Source organism: Marmota monax, unplaced genomic scaffold, assembly GCF_021218885.2.
Source record: "Marmota monax isolate L192 unplaced genomic scaffold, Marmota_monax_Labrador192_F-V1.1 WCK01_AAM20220418_F8-fsc00170, whole genome shotgun sequence".
Taxonomy (NCBI): Eukaryota; Metazoa; Chordata; class Mammalia; order Rodentia; family Sciuridae; genus Marmota; species Marmota monax.
The window spans coordinates 1510274-1529211 of NW_026692395.1; the positions used below are offsets into that span (position 1 = coordinate 1510274).

The 18938-nt window shown below is 45.1% G+C and overlaps 1 protein-coding gene across 1 annotated transcript; it reads left to right on the forward strand.

Moving 5' to 3' along the window:
- Window positions 1–239: 239 nt before the first annotated feature.
- LOC131424122 (syncytin-1-like) lies at window positions 240–8022 on the forward strand. The gene is made up of 2 exons (XM_058578687.1): window positions 240–347; window positions 5428–8022. Exon 2 carries the CDS (start codon window positions 5476–5478, stop codon window positions 7309–7311), a length of 1836 nt encoding a protein of 611 aa, XP_058434670.1. The 5' UTR covers window positions 240–347; window positions 5428–5475; the 3' UTR covers window positions 7312–8022.
- Window positions 8023–18938: the final 10916 nt, after the last annotated feature.

Here is an 18938-nt window from a genome sequence, read left to right on the forward strand (position 1 = left end):
CTTGCGGTTTTTCTGTTCCTGCTTGTCCGTCTGAGACATATGTGTCCCACGGGAATGCCTTGACCTTTTCTGGTCTGATGGACTTATTGTTAAGGGAGGTTTCAGTACCTGACAATAATAGATGTTGAAACTAAATTTCTCCCCCCTCCCTCCTGCTTTTGGGTAGTTTTCCACTTCTGCTGCTTGGGGTATAAAAAAAGGCGTGTTAGCAATAAAGATTATTATTGACTCCTGGATGAAGAACCTTGGTGTCCTGTGTGTCTTTTAACCTCGCCGTCCCTCGCCGGACTCGGCTCCCTTGGCCGGATGCGGCAATTGGAGGTCCCACCGAGATCCGGAAAGCAGGGGTAAGCGGACGGGGCTCACCTTCTAAGAAGGAAGGGGGAGGATTGGTTTAAAGATATTTTAAAGAGACAGGGTACGTACCATGGGTAACGCAACAGCGAAGGTTCGTCTGGCCAACGAACTGAAAGAGCTGTTAAATACACAAGGAACAGGAATAAAAACTAAGACTGCAACCGAATTCGTTGAAATTATTGCCCAGGCTTGTCCTTGGTTTCTGACAGGAGGATTTCTTAATAATAGTGACTGGGACCTGGTGAGGCATGACCTTCAGAAATTATTGAGGGACCGGGGCTCGGACAGTGTCCCAGTTGCCACCTTTTCCTTATGGAGGTTGGTAAAGGATGCTTTATTAACAGATAAAGTAAAGATCAAGGATCAGCTTGCTGAATGTGAACAGGCCCTTAATCAGGTGCAGGAAGAGCAAATGGCAGAATCCTTAAAGGATGAGGGTCCCCTTGAGGACTCGGGCTCGGAGGGTAGGAAACGCCTCCAGATTTCTAAGCCCAAAAAGGATCCTGAGGACCTCAGTTCTCTCTCTGAGGAAGAGGAGGGATTAGAAAGGGAGATAGAGGAACTAGAACATCGCCTTAAAAGGGCAAATGTGAGGGTGCCTAGGGCCCCCTCAGTTGCTGCACCTCCTCCCTATAATCCTGATTGGAATGAGGACGCCCCTACTAGACAGGCGGGGGTCCACTGGGGTTCTAGAGCGGCTCAGGTTTTTCCAATGATTGAAAACGCTGATGCTGATGGACAGCTGGCCAAAGCCCATGTCCCCCTAGCCTTCAAGGACATAAAACAGCTTAAGGAGGCGGTCATTAATTATGGACCTCATGCCCCTTTCACATTGACCCTCTTCGAGTCTTTCTCAGCCAGTCAACTAATACCTAATGATTGGCAGCAACTTTGCAGGGCTGTGTTATCTGGAGGGGATTTCTTATTGTGGAAAAGTGAATATCATGAAAGGTGCCGCGAGCTGGCTCAGATTAACCTGAATGCGGGCCATCAACGGCAAAATGCTGAAATGTTGACAGGAACTGGGCAATATGCCACCATAGGCCAACAAATTAATTATGACCCAGGTGTTTATGCTCAAATAGCCTCAGCTGCAGTCCATGCCTGGAAAGCCCTGCCCGTTTCTAAGACTGAAGCAAAAATTTCCAAGATCTCTCAAGGACCCTCTGAACCTTATTCGGACTTTATAGCCCGCCTAATGCAGGCTGCTGGAAAAATATTCCCTAATCTGGAACAGGCTATGCCACTTATTAGACAACTGGCATATGAAAACGCTAACACTTACTGCCAAAATGCTATTAAGTCCTCCCGGGCCAAAAGTATAGATGACATGATTCGAGCATGCAAAGATATAGATGGGCCTCATATTACTGGTCAGGTTTTGGCTGCTGCCCTTAAGACTGGAATGCAAAAAGCTGATAACAGGGGAACCTGCTCTAAGGGGTGTTTTAAGTGTGGGAAAGAGGGACATATAAGGAGAAACTGCCCGGAAAGGAGTGAGGGTGCTGGCAGAGGGATGCCTGGAATTTGTCCTAGATGTCATAAAGGAAATCATTGGAGCAGTGAGTGCAGGTCAAAATTTGACATCCAGGGTAACCCAATACCGTCGGGAAATGGGAGCAAGGGCCCACCCCGGGCCCCGGAAGCCAAAGTGTACGGGGCAGTGCAGGGACAGAACAGTGCCCCAGGGAGTGGGCGTCTCCGCCGCCTCCCACTGACCAACCCCTTTCTATCTGGGAACTCCCCAGGGGAACACCAGGAAGCGCAGGACTGGACCTCAGTTCCACCTCCTGAGCTCAAAAGCTGCCTACTGGGGTTTTTGGACCCCTGCCAGAGGGGACGGTGGGACTAGTGTTGGGACGAGGTAGCGCAACTCAGTGGGGCTTAAAGATTCTTACGGGGGTTGTTGATGCTGATTATCAGGGAGAAATAAAAATAGTAGTAGAAGCTACCCAAGGAATTGTTATTCTTCCCCCCGGGGAGCATATAGCTCAATTGCTGCTGCTACCCTTAGCTTCTATTCCTGGGCACACCCTCCGTGGGTCCCAGGGCGACGGCAGCTTTGGCTCCACTGGAACTCCCCAGGCCTTTTGGGTAGCTCATTTGGATTCGCGTCCCAACCTGACCATTGAGATACAGGACAAGGCTTTCAAGGGAATACTAGATACGGGGGCGGATGTCTCTGTCATTTCTGAAAAACAATGGCCACCTGCCTGGCCCCTCCAGAGTCCCTCGGCCATATTACAGGGGATAGGACAAACCCAACCAAAAAGAAGTGCTTCCTTTTTAAAATGGAGAGATGGCGAAGGACATAGTGGCCATTTCCAGCCTTATGTGGTGACTGGACTCCCCACGAATCTTTGGGGGAGGGACTTACTTCATCAAATGGGGGCTATTCTCACTACCCAGACTTTGAAAGGAAATAATGACTTTGTTAATGATGCAATGCTAGACATGGGATGGATCCCTGGAAGGGGACTAGGAAAGAGACATGAGGACAAAATATCACCCGTGGATCCAGCAGAACAGGTTACCCGGCGGGGAAGAGACCGGAGAGGACTGGAAAATTTATCCTAGGGGCCACTGAAGTGCGGCCACCTCCACTGTCCATTACTTGGTTATCAGATGACCCTGTGTGGGTAGAACAGTGGCCCCTAACTAAGGACAAATTACAGGCCGCTTCCCTATTAGTTCAAGACCAGCTTGAGTTAGGACACGTGGTGCCCTCTACCTCCCCTTGGAATACCCCTATTTTTGTTATACAAAAGGGGTCTGGGAAGTGAAGACTTCTTCAGGACCTACGAGCTATTAATAAAACTATGCAACCCATGGGACCCTTACAACCAGGGCTACCCTTTCCTACTGCGATCCCAAAGGATTGGCATCTTATTGTTATAGATTTAAAAGATTGTTTCTTCTCTATCCCCTTAGACCCACGAGACCGAAAGCGTTTCGCTTTTTCCTTGCCTTCCACAAACTTTAGGGAACCATACCAACGGTATGAATGGACCGTCCTACCTCAAGGGATGACTAATAGTCCTACAATGTGCCAATATTTTGTAGCTGAGGTTTTGCGACCCTTTCGACAGCAGTTCCCACAGCTCTACCTCATTCATTATATGGATGACATTTTACTGGCAGGGCCCAAGAAAGAAAGGCTTCTTCAATCTTATGAAGTCCTCCAATCCCTTCTAAAAGGGGCAGGGCTGGTCATAGCACCCGAAAAGGTGCAGTTTCAACACCCTTATAATTACTTGGGATACATCATTAATAACATAGAAATCTTTCCCCAGAGACCCCAGTTCCAGATAAATCAGCTCAAAACTTTACATCAGTGGCAGACATTCCTCGGAGAAATACAGTGGCTGCGCCCGTCCTTTCATATTCCAACTGGAGAGCTCAAACCCCTGTATGACCTCTTGCGAGGAGATCCTTCTCCTACGTCGTGTAGAGTACCTACACCAGAAGCCTTACGAGCACTGAGGCTAATAGAAGAGGCTCTGCAGGACATGCAGATTATGCAGATAGATTATTCTCTGCCCTTGTCATTTATAGTTCTACCTTCTAAAATTACTCCCACAGGAGTGTTCTGGCAAACGGGTCCCATTTATTGGGTCCACTTGCCGGCTTCTAACCCCCGGGTATTGACTCCCTTTTATGAGCTAGTTATTAACTTAATTTGGAAGGCTAAATATTTGGGTGATGCATTGTTTGGAAAAACCTTTGACATACTTATTCAACCTTACACTCAAGATATGATACACAAGTTACAACAAGAACATGACCTTTGGTGTCTTTTCCTGTGCAGCTTCAAGGGTCAGATTGATAATCACTTCCCTAAACATAGACTTTTGGAGAGCTTTAAAAGGTGTCCCATTATCTTCCCAAAGATTATAAAAAGGGAACCTATTCCAAAGGCCCAAACTGTATATACAGATGGGGCCAAAAATGGATTTGCCGTCATTTTTGATGGATCTCAAATTCTCCGACAACCTGTGTCAGGTCAATCGGCCCAAAAGGCGGAAGTTGAAGCTTTAATCATAGCTCTCAAAGTCTATAGTTCTATTCCTCTTAATGTATATACTGACAGCTTATATGTAGCCAATCTGGCTCTAGTCATAGAAACAGCATCATATATTGGAAAGCAATCCACCATCACAGAACAACTACAGGTAGTTCAGCTTCTCATTTGGGCTAGACGAGATCCTCTATACATTGGCCACATCCGAAGCCATTCAGGGCTCCCTGGACCTTTGTCAGAGGGCAACGCAAAAGCAGACTCTGCTACTCATGCTGTTGGCCTTTCCTGTGTGACGACCGAATATGATAAGGCCTTACAATTCCATAACAAATTTCATTTAAATGCACAGTCTTTACGCTTCCACACAGGATGTTCACGAGACCAAGCTTTACAGATTGTCTCATTATGTCCAACCTGTGCACCATTTATTCATTCTCCTTCCCTTGGGGTTAATCCAAGAGGACTACAACCTAATGATGTCTGGCAAACTGATGTTACACACTTCCCTAGCTTTGGTAAGCTCTCCTTTATACATGTTTCCACTGACACATATTCTGGCTTCATTTTTGCCACCTTACATACTGGAGAGAAGGCTAAGGATGTAATCAGTCATCTTCTAAAAGCCTTTTCCTCCATGGGCACCCCACGATGCCTCAAAACCGATAATGGTCCGGCATATGTAAGCCAGGCAGTTCAACGGTTTTGCACCCAATGGGAAATTAATCATAAGACTGGAATCCCTTATAATCCACAGGGACAAGCTATCGTGGAATGAGCCCATCAACATTTAAAAACTTATTTACAAAAAACAAAAGAAGGGGAGATATACCGGAATTGTCAGGGACCACAAGCACTTCTAAGCATAACCTTATTTACTTTAAATTTTTTACTCACTGACACTGGAGGGCGCACGGCTGCACAACACCACTTTTCCTCTCCCACTGTACAAGATGCTCAAATAAGGTGGAAAGATTTATCCACTGGAAAGTGGCAACCCCCGGCTCCACTCTTAGCTAGAGTGAGGGGAGCTGTATGTGTTTTTCCCCCAGGAACTGAGAAGCCCATTTGGATCCTGGAGCGCTGCACCAGACCGGTGAATGAAAATTCAAGACAAAATGAAGTTCCCAAGATGGCTGATCCTGCCGCTGTTGTTCTCACCCCTTCAAGTGAGTGCCGAGACACACCTCATGAGCTGGACCCCGCTTGTGGCATTCATTCTGGACAGGTTTGCTGAAGGAGGGCTTGACCCCCCACCTGGGAATATTCATGAATATCTTTTTGGAGCCCCTTGCGAGTGTAAGGGAGGGCCCCGGCACTCGGCCCCCTCTGGTTATATCCAGAGCATTGATTGTGGGACTAAAGTAGCCTACATGGCGGCTGAACTCAATGAAAACATCGGAGGATTTAAGCAACCAAAATGGGTATGTGTTAATAAGCCCGGGCTTGTTGTCCCTAATCCGACCGAGACTCTTGGAAGCTGTCCCGCCACTTGTCATTACACCCTGGCAATGCACATCTCCTGTTATACATCGGCCTCAATTTGTGTTAATAATCAAGGAAAACAGTATTTTGAGGCCATCCTAACTAACACCCGTGGAGAATGGGGGACCACTTATAATTATATTCCTTTTCTTGGTGACCGGGGAGGGGAAGGCATCACGACTCGGTTAACGGAGGCGGGATATGAGGGCGTCGTGGGTAAACCTTCCTGCTGGCCCATGCAGGCCCCCATTGGAATCTCTGATGGAGGGGGACCCACTGATGCTATCAAACACCTTCAGGTGATTAAGCTTTTAAAGCCGGAGATCCCTAAGCCTACATACCACCCCTTGATATTGCCCAAATCCCACTTTCCTGATTTAGATGCCAATACATTAGATATCCTAGAAACTACCTTTTCTTTACTTAACAGTTCCAACCCTACCCTTGCTGGTGATTGCTGGCTCTGCATGACGGCAGGTGCAGTCATGCCATTGGCGGTTCCCATCAATTATACCATTGATGATGACAACACATGTCAATCTGGGCTACCCTTTAAGGTGCAGCCTCTAGGTGGTTTTATGTCATGCCTTCTGGGCATGATGCAAAATAATACCTATGATGTTGATGTTGGAATCTCTTCCTTTGGAAACTGCTCATTAGTAAAGAATTACTCCTCACCTACTCCGCCCATTTGTCCCCCTAATGGTACAGTTTTTATGTGTGGTGGAAATTTAGCTTTTCCCAGGCTCCCAGCAAATTGGACTGGTGGTTGCGTTCTGGCATTACTGCTTCCTGATATCACAATTATCTCAGGAGATGAACCCCTACCCATTCCTAGCCTAGACATCTTAGTTAGAAGACACAAGAGAGCTGTGCAGGCCTTACCACTCCTTGTTGGCCTTGGAATAACTGCTGCTGTGGGTACAGGCACGGCGGGATTGGGTACGGCTATACATTCTTACCGCCGCCTATCTCAACAGCTTATAGATGATGTGCAAACCCTGTCGGGAACCATTAAAGACTTACAAGACCAGATAGACTCCCTAGCAGAAGTAGTTCTTCAGAACAGGCGGGGTTTAGACTTGCTTACTGCCAATCAAGGGGGAATTTGTTTAGCCCTTGGGGAGAGGTGCTGTTTTTATGCTAACAAATCTGGCATAGTTCGCACAAAAATTAAACAACTCCAAGAAGACCTAGAAAAAAGGAGGAAGGAATTATTTGAGAACCCTCTCTGGACTGGACTTAATGGATTTTTGCCTTATCTTCTTCCCTTATTGGGACCATTGTTAGGCCTCCTTCTAGTAGTGGCAATAGGACCCTGCATTGTAAATAAGATAGTACAATTCATTAAGGATCAAATTAATATCTTAGCCTCTAAGCCAATACAGGTTCACTATCAACACTTGAAGATGGATGATCGCCCCTCTGAGATATACTTCAGACCTATCTGAAGATGAGTGTCCTCCTTAAAAGAAGAACTCCTGCCATATCTTTTCTCTATGCATACCTCTCCCTCTTGCCTTCCTGTACTAGGATCTTTGCTGTCTAATCTCTCGGTCCAATCACATCTGCCATTCGGTGGTGACGGTCGTGGGTCCCGTAGGTGGAGACGGTTAAGCGTTTACCGCAATAATGTCTTGATAGGTCATAACACCTTGAGCTGATCTTGTAGTACCCAGTGACGGGCAACTTTCACGCTTGCTGTGCGACCTAAGACAGGGAATCGGGGCCTTCCCAGAGACGGGTAAGCATCGCAAGGGCTGTGAACGACCTAAGACAGGGGCTACTTGATTCCCACTGGCATGCAAAAAACAAAAGAGGGGGACTTGTTGGCAGCAGGTCCACCCTGGCCCCTGGAGCCCTACCTCTACTAGTTTGTTCTGCATGCCAGTGTGGCCAGCTCACAAGGCCATGGCGAACTTGCGGTTTTTCTGTTCCTGCTTGTCCGTCTGAGACATATGTGTCCCACGGGAATGCCTTGACCTTTTCTGGTCTGATGGACTTATTGTTAAGGGAGGTTTCAGTACCTGACAATAATAGATGTTGAAACTAAATTTCTCCCCCCTCCCTCCTGCTTTTGGGTAGTTTTCCACTTCTGCTGCTTGGGGTATAAAAAAAGGCGTGTTAGCAATAAAGATTATTATTGACTCCTGGATGAAGAACCTTGGTGTCCTGTGTGTCTTTTAACCTCGCCGTCCCTCGCCGGACTCGGCTCCCTTGGCCGGACGCGGCACTTAGTCTTTTTATTTTTTGAGACAATGTCTCCCTAAGTTGCCAAGGGTCTTGCTTAATTTCTGAGTTGATCTCAAGTTTGTGATCCTCTACCTCAGCCTCCTGAGTAGCTGAAATTATAAGCCTATGCCACTGCACCCAGGCAACATTAGCAACTTTAAAAATGTTTTAATATCTTCATTTTATTAATTTACTTTTAGGTGGTGCTGAGGATTGAACCTAGTGCCTCACATGTGCCAGCCAAGCGCTCTGCCACTGAGCTACAACCCCAGCCTCACATTAATAACTTTTAAATTAATGTCTACTGTGCCTTTTGTTATTTATAAAAGTATGAATAAACATACATAAATATAAATATATAAGTATAAAAGTATGAATCATAGTATAGGGTCATCTTAGAGATCAGGGCCAAACTCAAGTGTGATGTTTCCAGAAGAAAACTGATTTGATAGACTATGTCAAGATAGGAAGATGAAATTCCTGGCCTCTTTCCCATATCTTCTTGATCTCGGTGCTGCTTCTATGCCATGTTCAGGCGTGGAGTCTGGAGATTCATATTCTAGCTGTTGAGTCTTTGACTGTCATGTGTATCCCATGAGCCTTTTTTTCCTTCAGTCTGATGGGGAGTCTTAAAGACCATTGTGATTTGCCAGAGGGTCACAGTTTTGGGAGACTCACAGCCTTGAAAATGAAATATCTTTGGGGAATTAAATCATCTCTCTCCGAATATAACACATTTGAAAATTATTGTCTATTCTGGGGATATAGCTCAGTGGTAGAGTGCTTGCTTAGCAGGCACAAGGCCCTGGGTTCCATTCTAAGTCCTGCAAAGATAGATAGATAGATAGATAGATAGATAGATGATAGACACATAAAAGTTGTTATTAGAATATGACAGATTGCAGTAAAGCACACTCTACCAGCCTCATTTTTACATAACTACCTCTTTAAAGGCCCTGTCTCCGGCTGGGGTTGTGGCTCAGTGGTAGAGAGCTTGCCTAGCACGTGCGAGGCCCTGGGTTCAATCCTCAGCACCACATAAAAATAAATAAATAAAATAAAGGTATTGTGTCCAACTACAATTGAAAAATAAATATTTTTTTAAAAATAAAATAAAGGCCCTGTCTCCAAATACAGCCATGTTCTAATATACTGGGGTTTAGGTTGTCAACATATGTTTTTGAAGGGGTTACAATTCAATCCATAACAGCCAGAGATGAATTTTTATATGTACCCAAGATGGAGGAAGAGAAGAAAGTAGGTGGGTCTGGGCTGTAGTAGCTTGCTCTTGGGAGACCTCACCGAAGATGGACAGGATGTCCAGTAAATGACCATCATGGGAATCAGTACAAGTTTTGGCAATGTAAATGCATAGCCATGACCTCACTTTGGTAAAAAAAAATTAATAATGCTGTTTATTATGAAAAGTGCAAAAAATGCAGAAAAAACAAAAAAAAAATGAAAACAAAAAAAAAATCACTCTAGGGCTGGGGATATAGCTTGGTGGTGGAATGCTTGGGTAGCATATGTGAGGCCTTAGGTTTGATTCCCAGCATTACAGGGGGAAAAAAAAACACTCTAAATCCCACTGCCAATAAATAGCCATCACTCATGCCACTCTGTCTCCTTAGACACAGATAGAAGGTGAGACCACTGTTTAGACTGAAGGTCAGAGAAATAGAAACAAAAGCAATTTACAGAAATGACCATACTGACTGTACATACTATTTAGCTTAAGTAAAAGGTGCTACATTCTTCTTCAAAGGGATTAAGAGAAGAAAAACAAATGGACATTGTATCAGTTTCCTATTGCTGCTGTAACAAATTACCAAACTTAGTGACTCAAAACAGCATAATTTTCCTATCACACCTTTCTAGAGGTTAGAAGGCTGATATGGGGGTAAGCAGGGTTATGTTCCCTTCTAACGGGTTTGAGAGAGAATCAGTCTCTTGGCCTTTTTCAGATTCAAGAGGTTCCCCCTTCCATTCCTTGGCTCATGACCCCTTCCCTCACCATCAAAGCTAGCAACTGCAGTTAAGCTTTTCTTACATTGCATCTCTTCTGCCCTTGAGAAATTGATGTGACTCCATTTTAAGAAATGAATAAATAAGTTCTAAGCACATACCCACCCTGCTGAGTTGTTTGTCTGCAAATAACAGGAGAGATCTGTGATGCCAGGTGTCCCTGACTCAGTTAGGCTAGGTGAGGACCCATAGCAACCCCCTAGCAACCACCAATCAGCATGAGACAGGGAAAATACCTGGGATGCCAGATGACACCCCAGTAGTTTATGGTGGTTGATAACATGTTGGGAAACCATGTGGTTTAGCTCGTACACCCCTCGTGGCCTAAACCAATCAGTTCAAATGAATCCCCCTCTTGTACTAACCAATCACCCCTACCCAACTTGTTCCCTCCGTTGAATGTGCTAATCAATGTTAAGAGTTGTTGTTTGGGGGCTGGGGTTGTGGCTCAGAGGTAGAACGCTCGCCTAGCACATGTGAGGCCCTGGGTTCGATCCTCAGCACCACATAAAAATAAATAAATAAAATAAAGGTATTGTGTCCAACAACAACTAACAAATAAATATTTAAAAAAAAAAAGAGTTGTTGTTTAATTTTCCTGCGGTATGGAATGATTTGCTGTCTGATGTTGTGACGCATAGAGTATCCCCCCAAAACCTAAAAAATCTCACTGAACAAAGGACCGGGACTCACTCCCTGGGACCACTGCGTCAGAAACGGTTGTGAGTCCAGGCTCGAGCTTGCAATAAAGACTCTTATGTGATTGCTACGGATTCGGCTCCTGGAGGTCTATTGGGGTCCCACGAATCTGGCATGACACCCTCTGCCTCTTTTACTTTGTGTGTGTGTGTATTTGTGTGTGTTGCTGGGGACTCAATCCAGGACCTGGAACATGCTAGGCAAGTATACTACCCCTGAGCTACATCCAGGCCCCCTTTTTCAAATTTTATTTTGAGCCAGGTTCTGGCTAAATTGCCCAGATTTGGCAACTTGCTATCCTCCTGCCTCAGTTGCTGGGATTACAGGCATGTGCCACCATGCCTGGCCCTTTATTTTAAGGAATTCTGTGATTACATCAGACCCACTAGATGATCCAGCATAACCTTCCTATTTTAAGGTCAACTTATTATCAATTTAAATCCCCCTTGCCACAGAACATAACGTATTCACAGGTTCTGGGGTGGGGACATTGTTGTACCTAACATAGAGATTGCTAAACTCCCCTGAAAGTTTTTCTGACAACATCCTCTATGTTTAAACTTTCATAATTCTCCAAGTTGGGCTGGTGGTGTAACTCAGTGGTGAAGCACTTGCCTAATATGCACAGGCCCGAGTTCCAACCAGTGCTGGAAAAAAAAAATCAAAAAAACTTCATGATTCTCTAAGTTAAAAAAAATGTTATGAAAAACATTTATCAGAAAAGATCCTTTTGTCTGAACCAGCAAGTGGAACAAGCTTGACCAATAATTAAGACAATAGATGAGCTCAAAAAAGAGGAGATAGGATTCAGGTTGGCAGGCACTGACATGGAAGACCAAGGTTCTATGACCAAGAGGCTTGTGGGATGTCTTTTGTGCTCATCATGGCTACCTTTTGCAATGCACCTGCACCTGCATCTATGTTGAGTGGAGGACACAGGGCACTTCAGAGAGGCTAGGTAAAACTTGCTCAAGGCCAAACAGCTAGTAAGTAACAGGGCTGATTCAACACCAAGCCCCCTGATCCTAGAGGCCAGGTTCTTGTTAGTTTGTTTGTTTGTGATGCAGTATTAGAGATCAAATCTACAAGTACCATACTACTCAGCTCCATTTCTAGTCTTTTTATTTTTTTTATTTTGAAACAAGTTCTGACTAAGTTGCCAGGGCTGGCCTTGAATTTGCAATCCTCCTGCGTCAGCCTCTCAAGTAGCTGAGATTACAGGCATGCGCCAATGTGCCCCACTTAAAGGCCAGGTTCTTACCACCACCCCATGTTGACTCATGTTAGTAGTGAACTGTGGTCGAAAGACTGTTCTTCTTCCTGAGAAGGGAATGCTGGCCCACCTAGGTCCCAGCAAGACACACACACACACACACACACACACACACTCCTAACTCTTGGAATTGTGAATGTGACATTTCATGGTCAAAAAAACGCTGCAAGTTTAGGATCTGGACAGATTATCTGGCTGGGCACTAAATGTGATCATAAGCATTTTTTTTGGGGTGCTGGGGATATAACCCAGGGCCTACACAAGCACTCTACCACTGAGCCATACCCCAGACCCCAGATGAAAGCAGAAGGAGATTATACAGACAGAATATTGGAACACACACACACACACGGAGCTGATATGACCATAAAGGCAGAGATTGAAATAATAAGGCCACTAGCCAAGAAGAGCTGACAGCCACTGGAAACTGGAAGAGGCAGGGGACAGATTATACCCTAGAGCCCATGGGAGTGCAGCCCTGCCAACGCCTTGCCTTAGGACTTCTGGCCTGTGGAACTAAGAGAGAATCTTTCTGATGCTTTGGTGTGGCATCTGACACCAAGACAGAGACACAGTAGGTGTTCAACAAATAATTATAATAAATAATATAAACATAATAATAATATAAAAGGAAGTTGTGCTCAGTGGCTACTCAGGAGACTAAGTTAGGAAGATCATTTGAGCCCAGGAGTTCAAAACTTGCCTAGACAGCGAGAACCTGTCTCAAAATAATAATAATAATAAAATAGTAAAGTAAGAAAGGCAAGCAGGAAGTGGGGAAGGCGTACAGAGAGACAAGGCCATCCACATAACTTTGGTTTTTTTCTTGTAGGAATGACGTAGAAACAAACCCTATGGCCTCAAGACTGGAAGAGCAAGGTTGATTCTGTATTCCACCTGTAGGTAGCAGTGAAACATTGGACAGGGGGAAGGGGGAAGGTCACTCTCTCCTAGGACTCCAAGGCAGATAAGGCGAGGAGCCTGAGTGACTACAATCAGGGTGTGAGCCCTGAAGCCAGCTCTAGCTCCCCTGGTAAATACACATTCCTCTTGTCTTTCTCTGCCACCTTCACACACACATCACACACACACACACACACCACACACACACACACACACGCGCGAGTGCGCGCGCACACACACTGTCACCTGACTTCATAGAGCTCCTAAAGCCCCAGGAATGTCAAATTTACCTTTATCTTCTGTCCTCTGTGAGCCCACATACCAATTTAGGGTTATGAAGTCAGCAGTGACCATCTTGTCTAATTCCTTCACTGACCAAATGGGGAAACTGAGACACAGAGAGGACCAGGGATCTGTTCAAGGGCACTTGGCATGAGCATGACAGCAGCAACAGAGCTGAGGCTGGAAACCACTATGTAAGGCCCAGAAATGACCCCCTGCTCTGCCCCAGAGTCCCTTGTACACACTCCGAGTGACCCCTTCCAGGACAACAAAAGTGATCTTGATTCTCCAGGGAGGAAAAAACCCTTGTCCTTGATGGGTAGGGAGAAATGCAAGTCAAATTGCCTCTGGACCTTCACAGTCACTGTGATTTTAGTAGTGTCCCCTCCCAGGTATATATGCTGAGAAGCATCCAAGAATTCACATGTGAACATAGAGGTATCCACCCCTCAGTCTCTGACCTCAGAGGTGCCCCATCATCCTCTCTCTTTCTCTCTTTCCCCTATTTATTTATTTATACCAAGGATTGAACTCAGGAGTACTTTACCACTGACTTATATCCCCAGCCCTTGTTATTTTTTATTTTGAAACAGTTTTTTGCTAAATTTATGAGGGTCTTGCTAAGATGCTGAGGCTGGCCCTGAACTTGCAATCCTCCTGCTTCAGTTTCCTGTGTCTCTGGGATTATAAATGAGTGCCACCACACCCAGCTCATTCTCTCTTTGGCCACAGCTATGTCCATACCCCTAACACTGAAATCACAAGAGTGTCCATAACACACAACAGGACTGGTCCCACCTCAGTACTTTTTATCCCAGAAGTATCCCTACCCCAATCTGTGTGACATCAGGAGGGCCCATCCACAGTGTGTGATCTTAGGAGTAGCCACTGCCCAATGTGTTTAACATTATGAGTGTCCCAAACCCTCTTGGTATGACCCTAGGTGTGTCTACTCTTCAGTGTGGGTGGCCCTTGGACTGTGGGTGTATGTGACTCTAAGCCTGTCCATACTGCAGTCTAAGTGACTCCATGGATGTCCAATCCCCCATCTTTGTGACCCAGTTCTGTCTACCAGCACTCTGTGTGACTTCTCATTTTTCACTTCTTGGGCTGTCTGAGCCCAGGAGTGCCACCTCCCAGTCTATCTCAGATCAGGGATGCCCACGTTCCAATCTGACACATACCAAGGGTCTCTAATCTGTATGAAAGGGTGTCTATATTACCAACTCTTCAACACCTAGGGAGCCACACTTGGTATGTGTGCCCTAAAGAGCACCCACTAGTCAGTCTGGGTGACTCAGGAGGGTCTACTCTTCATTCTGTGACCCCAGATGAATTCTGTAATAAATCTGTCCCTGGGAATGTATATACCCCAATCACTGTGACCCCAAGACTGCCTACATCCCAGTTTGACTGTAAGAGTGGTTACACCTTAGAAGTCAACCCTAGAAATCTGCCTCTAGAAGCATCTGCATCCCATTCTGCATGACCCCAGAAGTGTGCATTCTCCAGTGTGTGTAATTCCAGGAGTGCCCACAACTCAGTGTATGTGACTTTTGGAAGGTCCAAAAGTAACCCAAGACTGTTCACACTGAGGTATATGCTACCTCATACCATGTTCACACTCTAGTCTGTTATCACATGTGCAAGTACACATCCCTACCTGTGTAACCTTGGAAGTATTCACACCTGCCTCTGTGCAACTCCATGGCTACCCACACCCCTGTCTAAAATGGTGTGTTGGGGTTTGGGATGTGGCTCAAGTGGTAGCATGCTTACCTGGCATGCGTGAGGCACTGGGTTCGATCCTCAGCACCACATAAAAATAAAATAAAGAGGGGCTGGGGTTGTGGCTCAGCAGTAGAGCACTCGCCTAGCACATGCAAGGCCCTGGGTTCAATCCTCAGCACCACATAAAAATAAATAAAGATATTGTGTCTAACTAAAAAAAATTTAAAATTAAAAAATAAAGATATTGTGTCCACCTAAAAAAAACTAAAAAAAAAAAACACTTTTTAAAAAATGGTGTGTCCACCCAACAGCCTTGTAATCCAAGAAGTATCTACCCGATTGCTCAGTGGTAGATTCCAAACCACTAGGTCCCTCATCACCACCACTTCCACACAACCTCTATGGGTGTGACCTCTGAGGGGCTGTTCATGCCTGAATTCAGTGGATCATTTTTTCCCTAGCTCTTTCCAACATTGTTACACGGTCTTCTATTCCTCTTTTTTCTCCTCAGTGGACCATTCCATTCCCATCTCCTCCTTCCCAACCATTTGCAAACACACACACATGCACATGCACATGCACACATACATGCCTGGGCTCAGAAACATGAACTTCCACCCTCCAAGGCTGACCTAACTATGACTACTGCTGAGTGCCCATTCTGCCAACAGCAGAGACCAACACCAAGTCCTTGATGTTGCTCCATTTGCCGGGATGATCAGGCAGGGTGATTCCATTGGACAGCTTCCACTGCAGAGGGGACAGTGTTTTGTTCTTACTGGAACAGATACTCTGGGTACAAATTGGCCCTCCCTGCATGCACTCCTCCTGTTGAAACTACCATCTGTGGACTTACAGTACCTCAGCCATTCCCATGCTGTTCCACATGGCATTGCTTATTATCAGGGAATTCACTCCACAGCAACTGAAGTGTGGCAATGGGCCCCTGCTCATGGAATTCACTGGTTTTACCATGATCCTAGTCATCCCAGAACAATTAGTCTGAAAGAACTATAGAATGGCCTTTAGAAGACTCAGTTACAGTGCCAGCTAGGATGCAATATCTTAAATGGCTGGGACAATGTTCCCCAGAAGGTTGTATATGCCCTGAATTAGTATCTAATATGTGATGCTGTTCTCTGATAGCCAGGATTTATGAGTCCAAGAATCAAGGGGTGGAAAAGGAAGTGATACCACTTACCATTACCTCTAGTGACCCACTAAGTACAATGTTTGCTTCCTGTTGCTGCTACTTTATATTCTGCTGGCCCAGAGAGCTTAGTTCCAGTGGGAGGAATCCTGCCACCAAAGATACAACAATGGTCCCATTGAGCTGGAAGTTAAGACTGCCAACAGATCACTTTGGGCTCCTCATGCCTCTGAGTCAGCAGGCAAGGAGTGGGTTACACAGTTGGTTGGGTTGACAGACCCATCCTGACCATCAAGGTGATCTGGACTGCTACTCCACAGTGGAGATGAGGAAAAGTATGTCCGGAACATAGGAGGTCTCTTGGAGCATCTCTTAATATTCTCGTGCCTGTGTCTAATGTTAATGGAAAACTATAACAACCCAATCTAGTCAGGACTATGAATGGCCCAGACTCTTTGGGGATGAAGATTTGAGTTGCCCTGACCAGGGAAAGAACTATAACCAGTTGAGGTGCCTGCTGGGGAAAAAAAGGAATGCAGACTGGGCTGGGTGCAGTGGCATACTTACCATCCCAGCCACTCAGGAGGCTGAGGCAGGAGGATCTCAAATTCAAGGCCAGCCTCTGCAACTTAGTGAGACCCTGTCTCAAAATAAAAAATAAAAAGTGTTGGTCTGGGGATGTAGCTCATTGGTAAAGCATTCCTGGGTACCAAAAAAAAAAAAAAAAAAAGCAAAATAAAAATAAAAAGGACTGGGAATGTAGCTCAGTGGTAAAGAGCTCCTGGGTTCAATCCCCAGTACAAAAAAAAAATTTAAAAAGAGAAGAAATACAGCCTGGGTAGTGGAAGGAGGTAGTTATGACTACCAGCTGTGACCACAAGACCAATTACAGAACTAAGGACTGTTAATGTCAGAAACATTTCCTCCTTATTTTTTCTGAATATGTTTGTGCATATATAGCAAATATCTTTTCTTCCTTTTTCATTGGTACCAGGGATTGAAATCAGGGGCACTCTACCACTGAGCCACATCCCCAGCCCCATTTTGTATTTTTTTAATTTAGAGACAGGGTCTCATTGAGTTGTTTAGCAGCTCCATTTTGCTGAGGCTGGCTTTGAACTCAGGATCCTCCTGCCTCGGCCTCCCGAACTGCTGGGATTACAGGCATGTGCCACCACGCCTAGCTGTCTTTTATTTCTTACCTCTATTATTCCCTTAGTGTGTAATGTAAGATAGGTTGACTTTAAGTCTTGTTAAGTTTACATTACAATATTTAAATTGTGGGATATTAAAGAACAGTAAATATCGCTCAAGGACTTCACCTCCTCTTCTGGGGAAGGACTTGTGCATTCTCAGTTGTATGCAGGATAGTTGGATCATGTTAGGTAAAATGATGATGACCTTTTTATTGCTTTCATTTGGAGATTAAATATGATTCAAGGAGAGGCATGTGAATGGCAAGTGGATAAGAGGTGAATTTTGATAGTTTGATGTTTCCACTTGACTGGGACACAGAGTTCCCTGATTAAACATTATTTCTGGGTGTGACTACCAGGCTGTTTCAGAAGGAGGTTAGCATTTGAATTGTGGACTGCAGATTGCTCTCCCATTGTAAGAAGGCCTCTTCCAATCCTTTGACAGTTTGAATAGAACAAAAGGTGGAGGGAGGGGGAATTTGCTTGCTGCTTGACTGCTTGAGCTGGGAAGTGTCTTCAGCCCTCAACAGGGAGCTATCCATCAGCCCTCTTGTTCTCAGAACTACACCACCAGCTCTTGTGGGCCCGCAGCTTGTCTGCAAAATGGCAGATTGTGGTACTTCTCAGCTCCCATAATTGTTAAGAGCCAATTCCTTATAATAAATCATATGTTGGTTCTCTTTCTCCTATTGATTCTGTTCTCTGGAGAACCCTAATAATCCCCAGCAATTCCACTTGTACCTCTAACACTGAACACAAGTGCACATAGTCATGTACACGAACAGTGGGGGAAAACTGTGAAAGGCCAAAGATTTGTGCAACCTGAAGAGAAACATGAGTGGGAAAATCTGCTGAATGTCCATGTATAGCCCCTGATCATTGCAGAGTGAAATGAATGATGGGGGATAATGCTCTGCCATAGAGCACCCTCTTCATGTAATACAGAATAAACGGGACCTGAGTGTACCCATGGGACTGTGTGCCTTCTACAGGACACTATGTAAACGAGGAAAGGCCAGATAGGGGGTTGGTTGCTGTGACCACGTGTGCATGAGGGCACATACAAATGCTATGTAGGGAAAGTATCTAAAAGTAAACACCAGAAATTGACCCCCAGTGGTTATTTTGGAGGAGTGGGGGCAGGGATGCCCTGCATAGTCAATGTACTGATGTGCTGTTCAAATCTTTTATACAAACCTGTATTTGCCTGTATTATTTGTGCAACTCTTTTTAAAGGAAAATCCTGTGCTTAATGTTCTCATATACAGAAGCTACAGCAAAATAAGGGGGAAAAGGGGAGGTTGGGTATCATAAAGACAGAAGGAATATCAATGGAGTTAAAGGAGATTGAGGAGGGAGGAGAGACAGGAAATGGGAGGAAATGCTAAATGCATTAACAAAATTATGCTCTGTGCATGTGTAAATTTACCACAGTGAATTCCACCTTTATATCTATAAAGCACCAATTAAAAATATATAAATGGGTGCAAGTAGACCGGTAGAGTAGAAGAAGGGGAATAGAGGGCAGGAGGAGAGGAGGGAAAGGGAAGCACTGGGACTGAAATGGATTAAATTAAACTCCATGCA

Excerpts from the sequence above, each read along its gene's own strand:
- LOC131424122 (XM_058578687.1), top strand. The coding sequence starts at position 5,476 with ATGAAAATTCAAGACAAAATGAAGTTCCCAAGATGGCTGATCCTGCCG.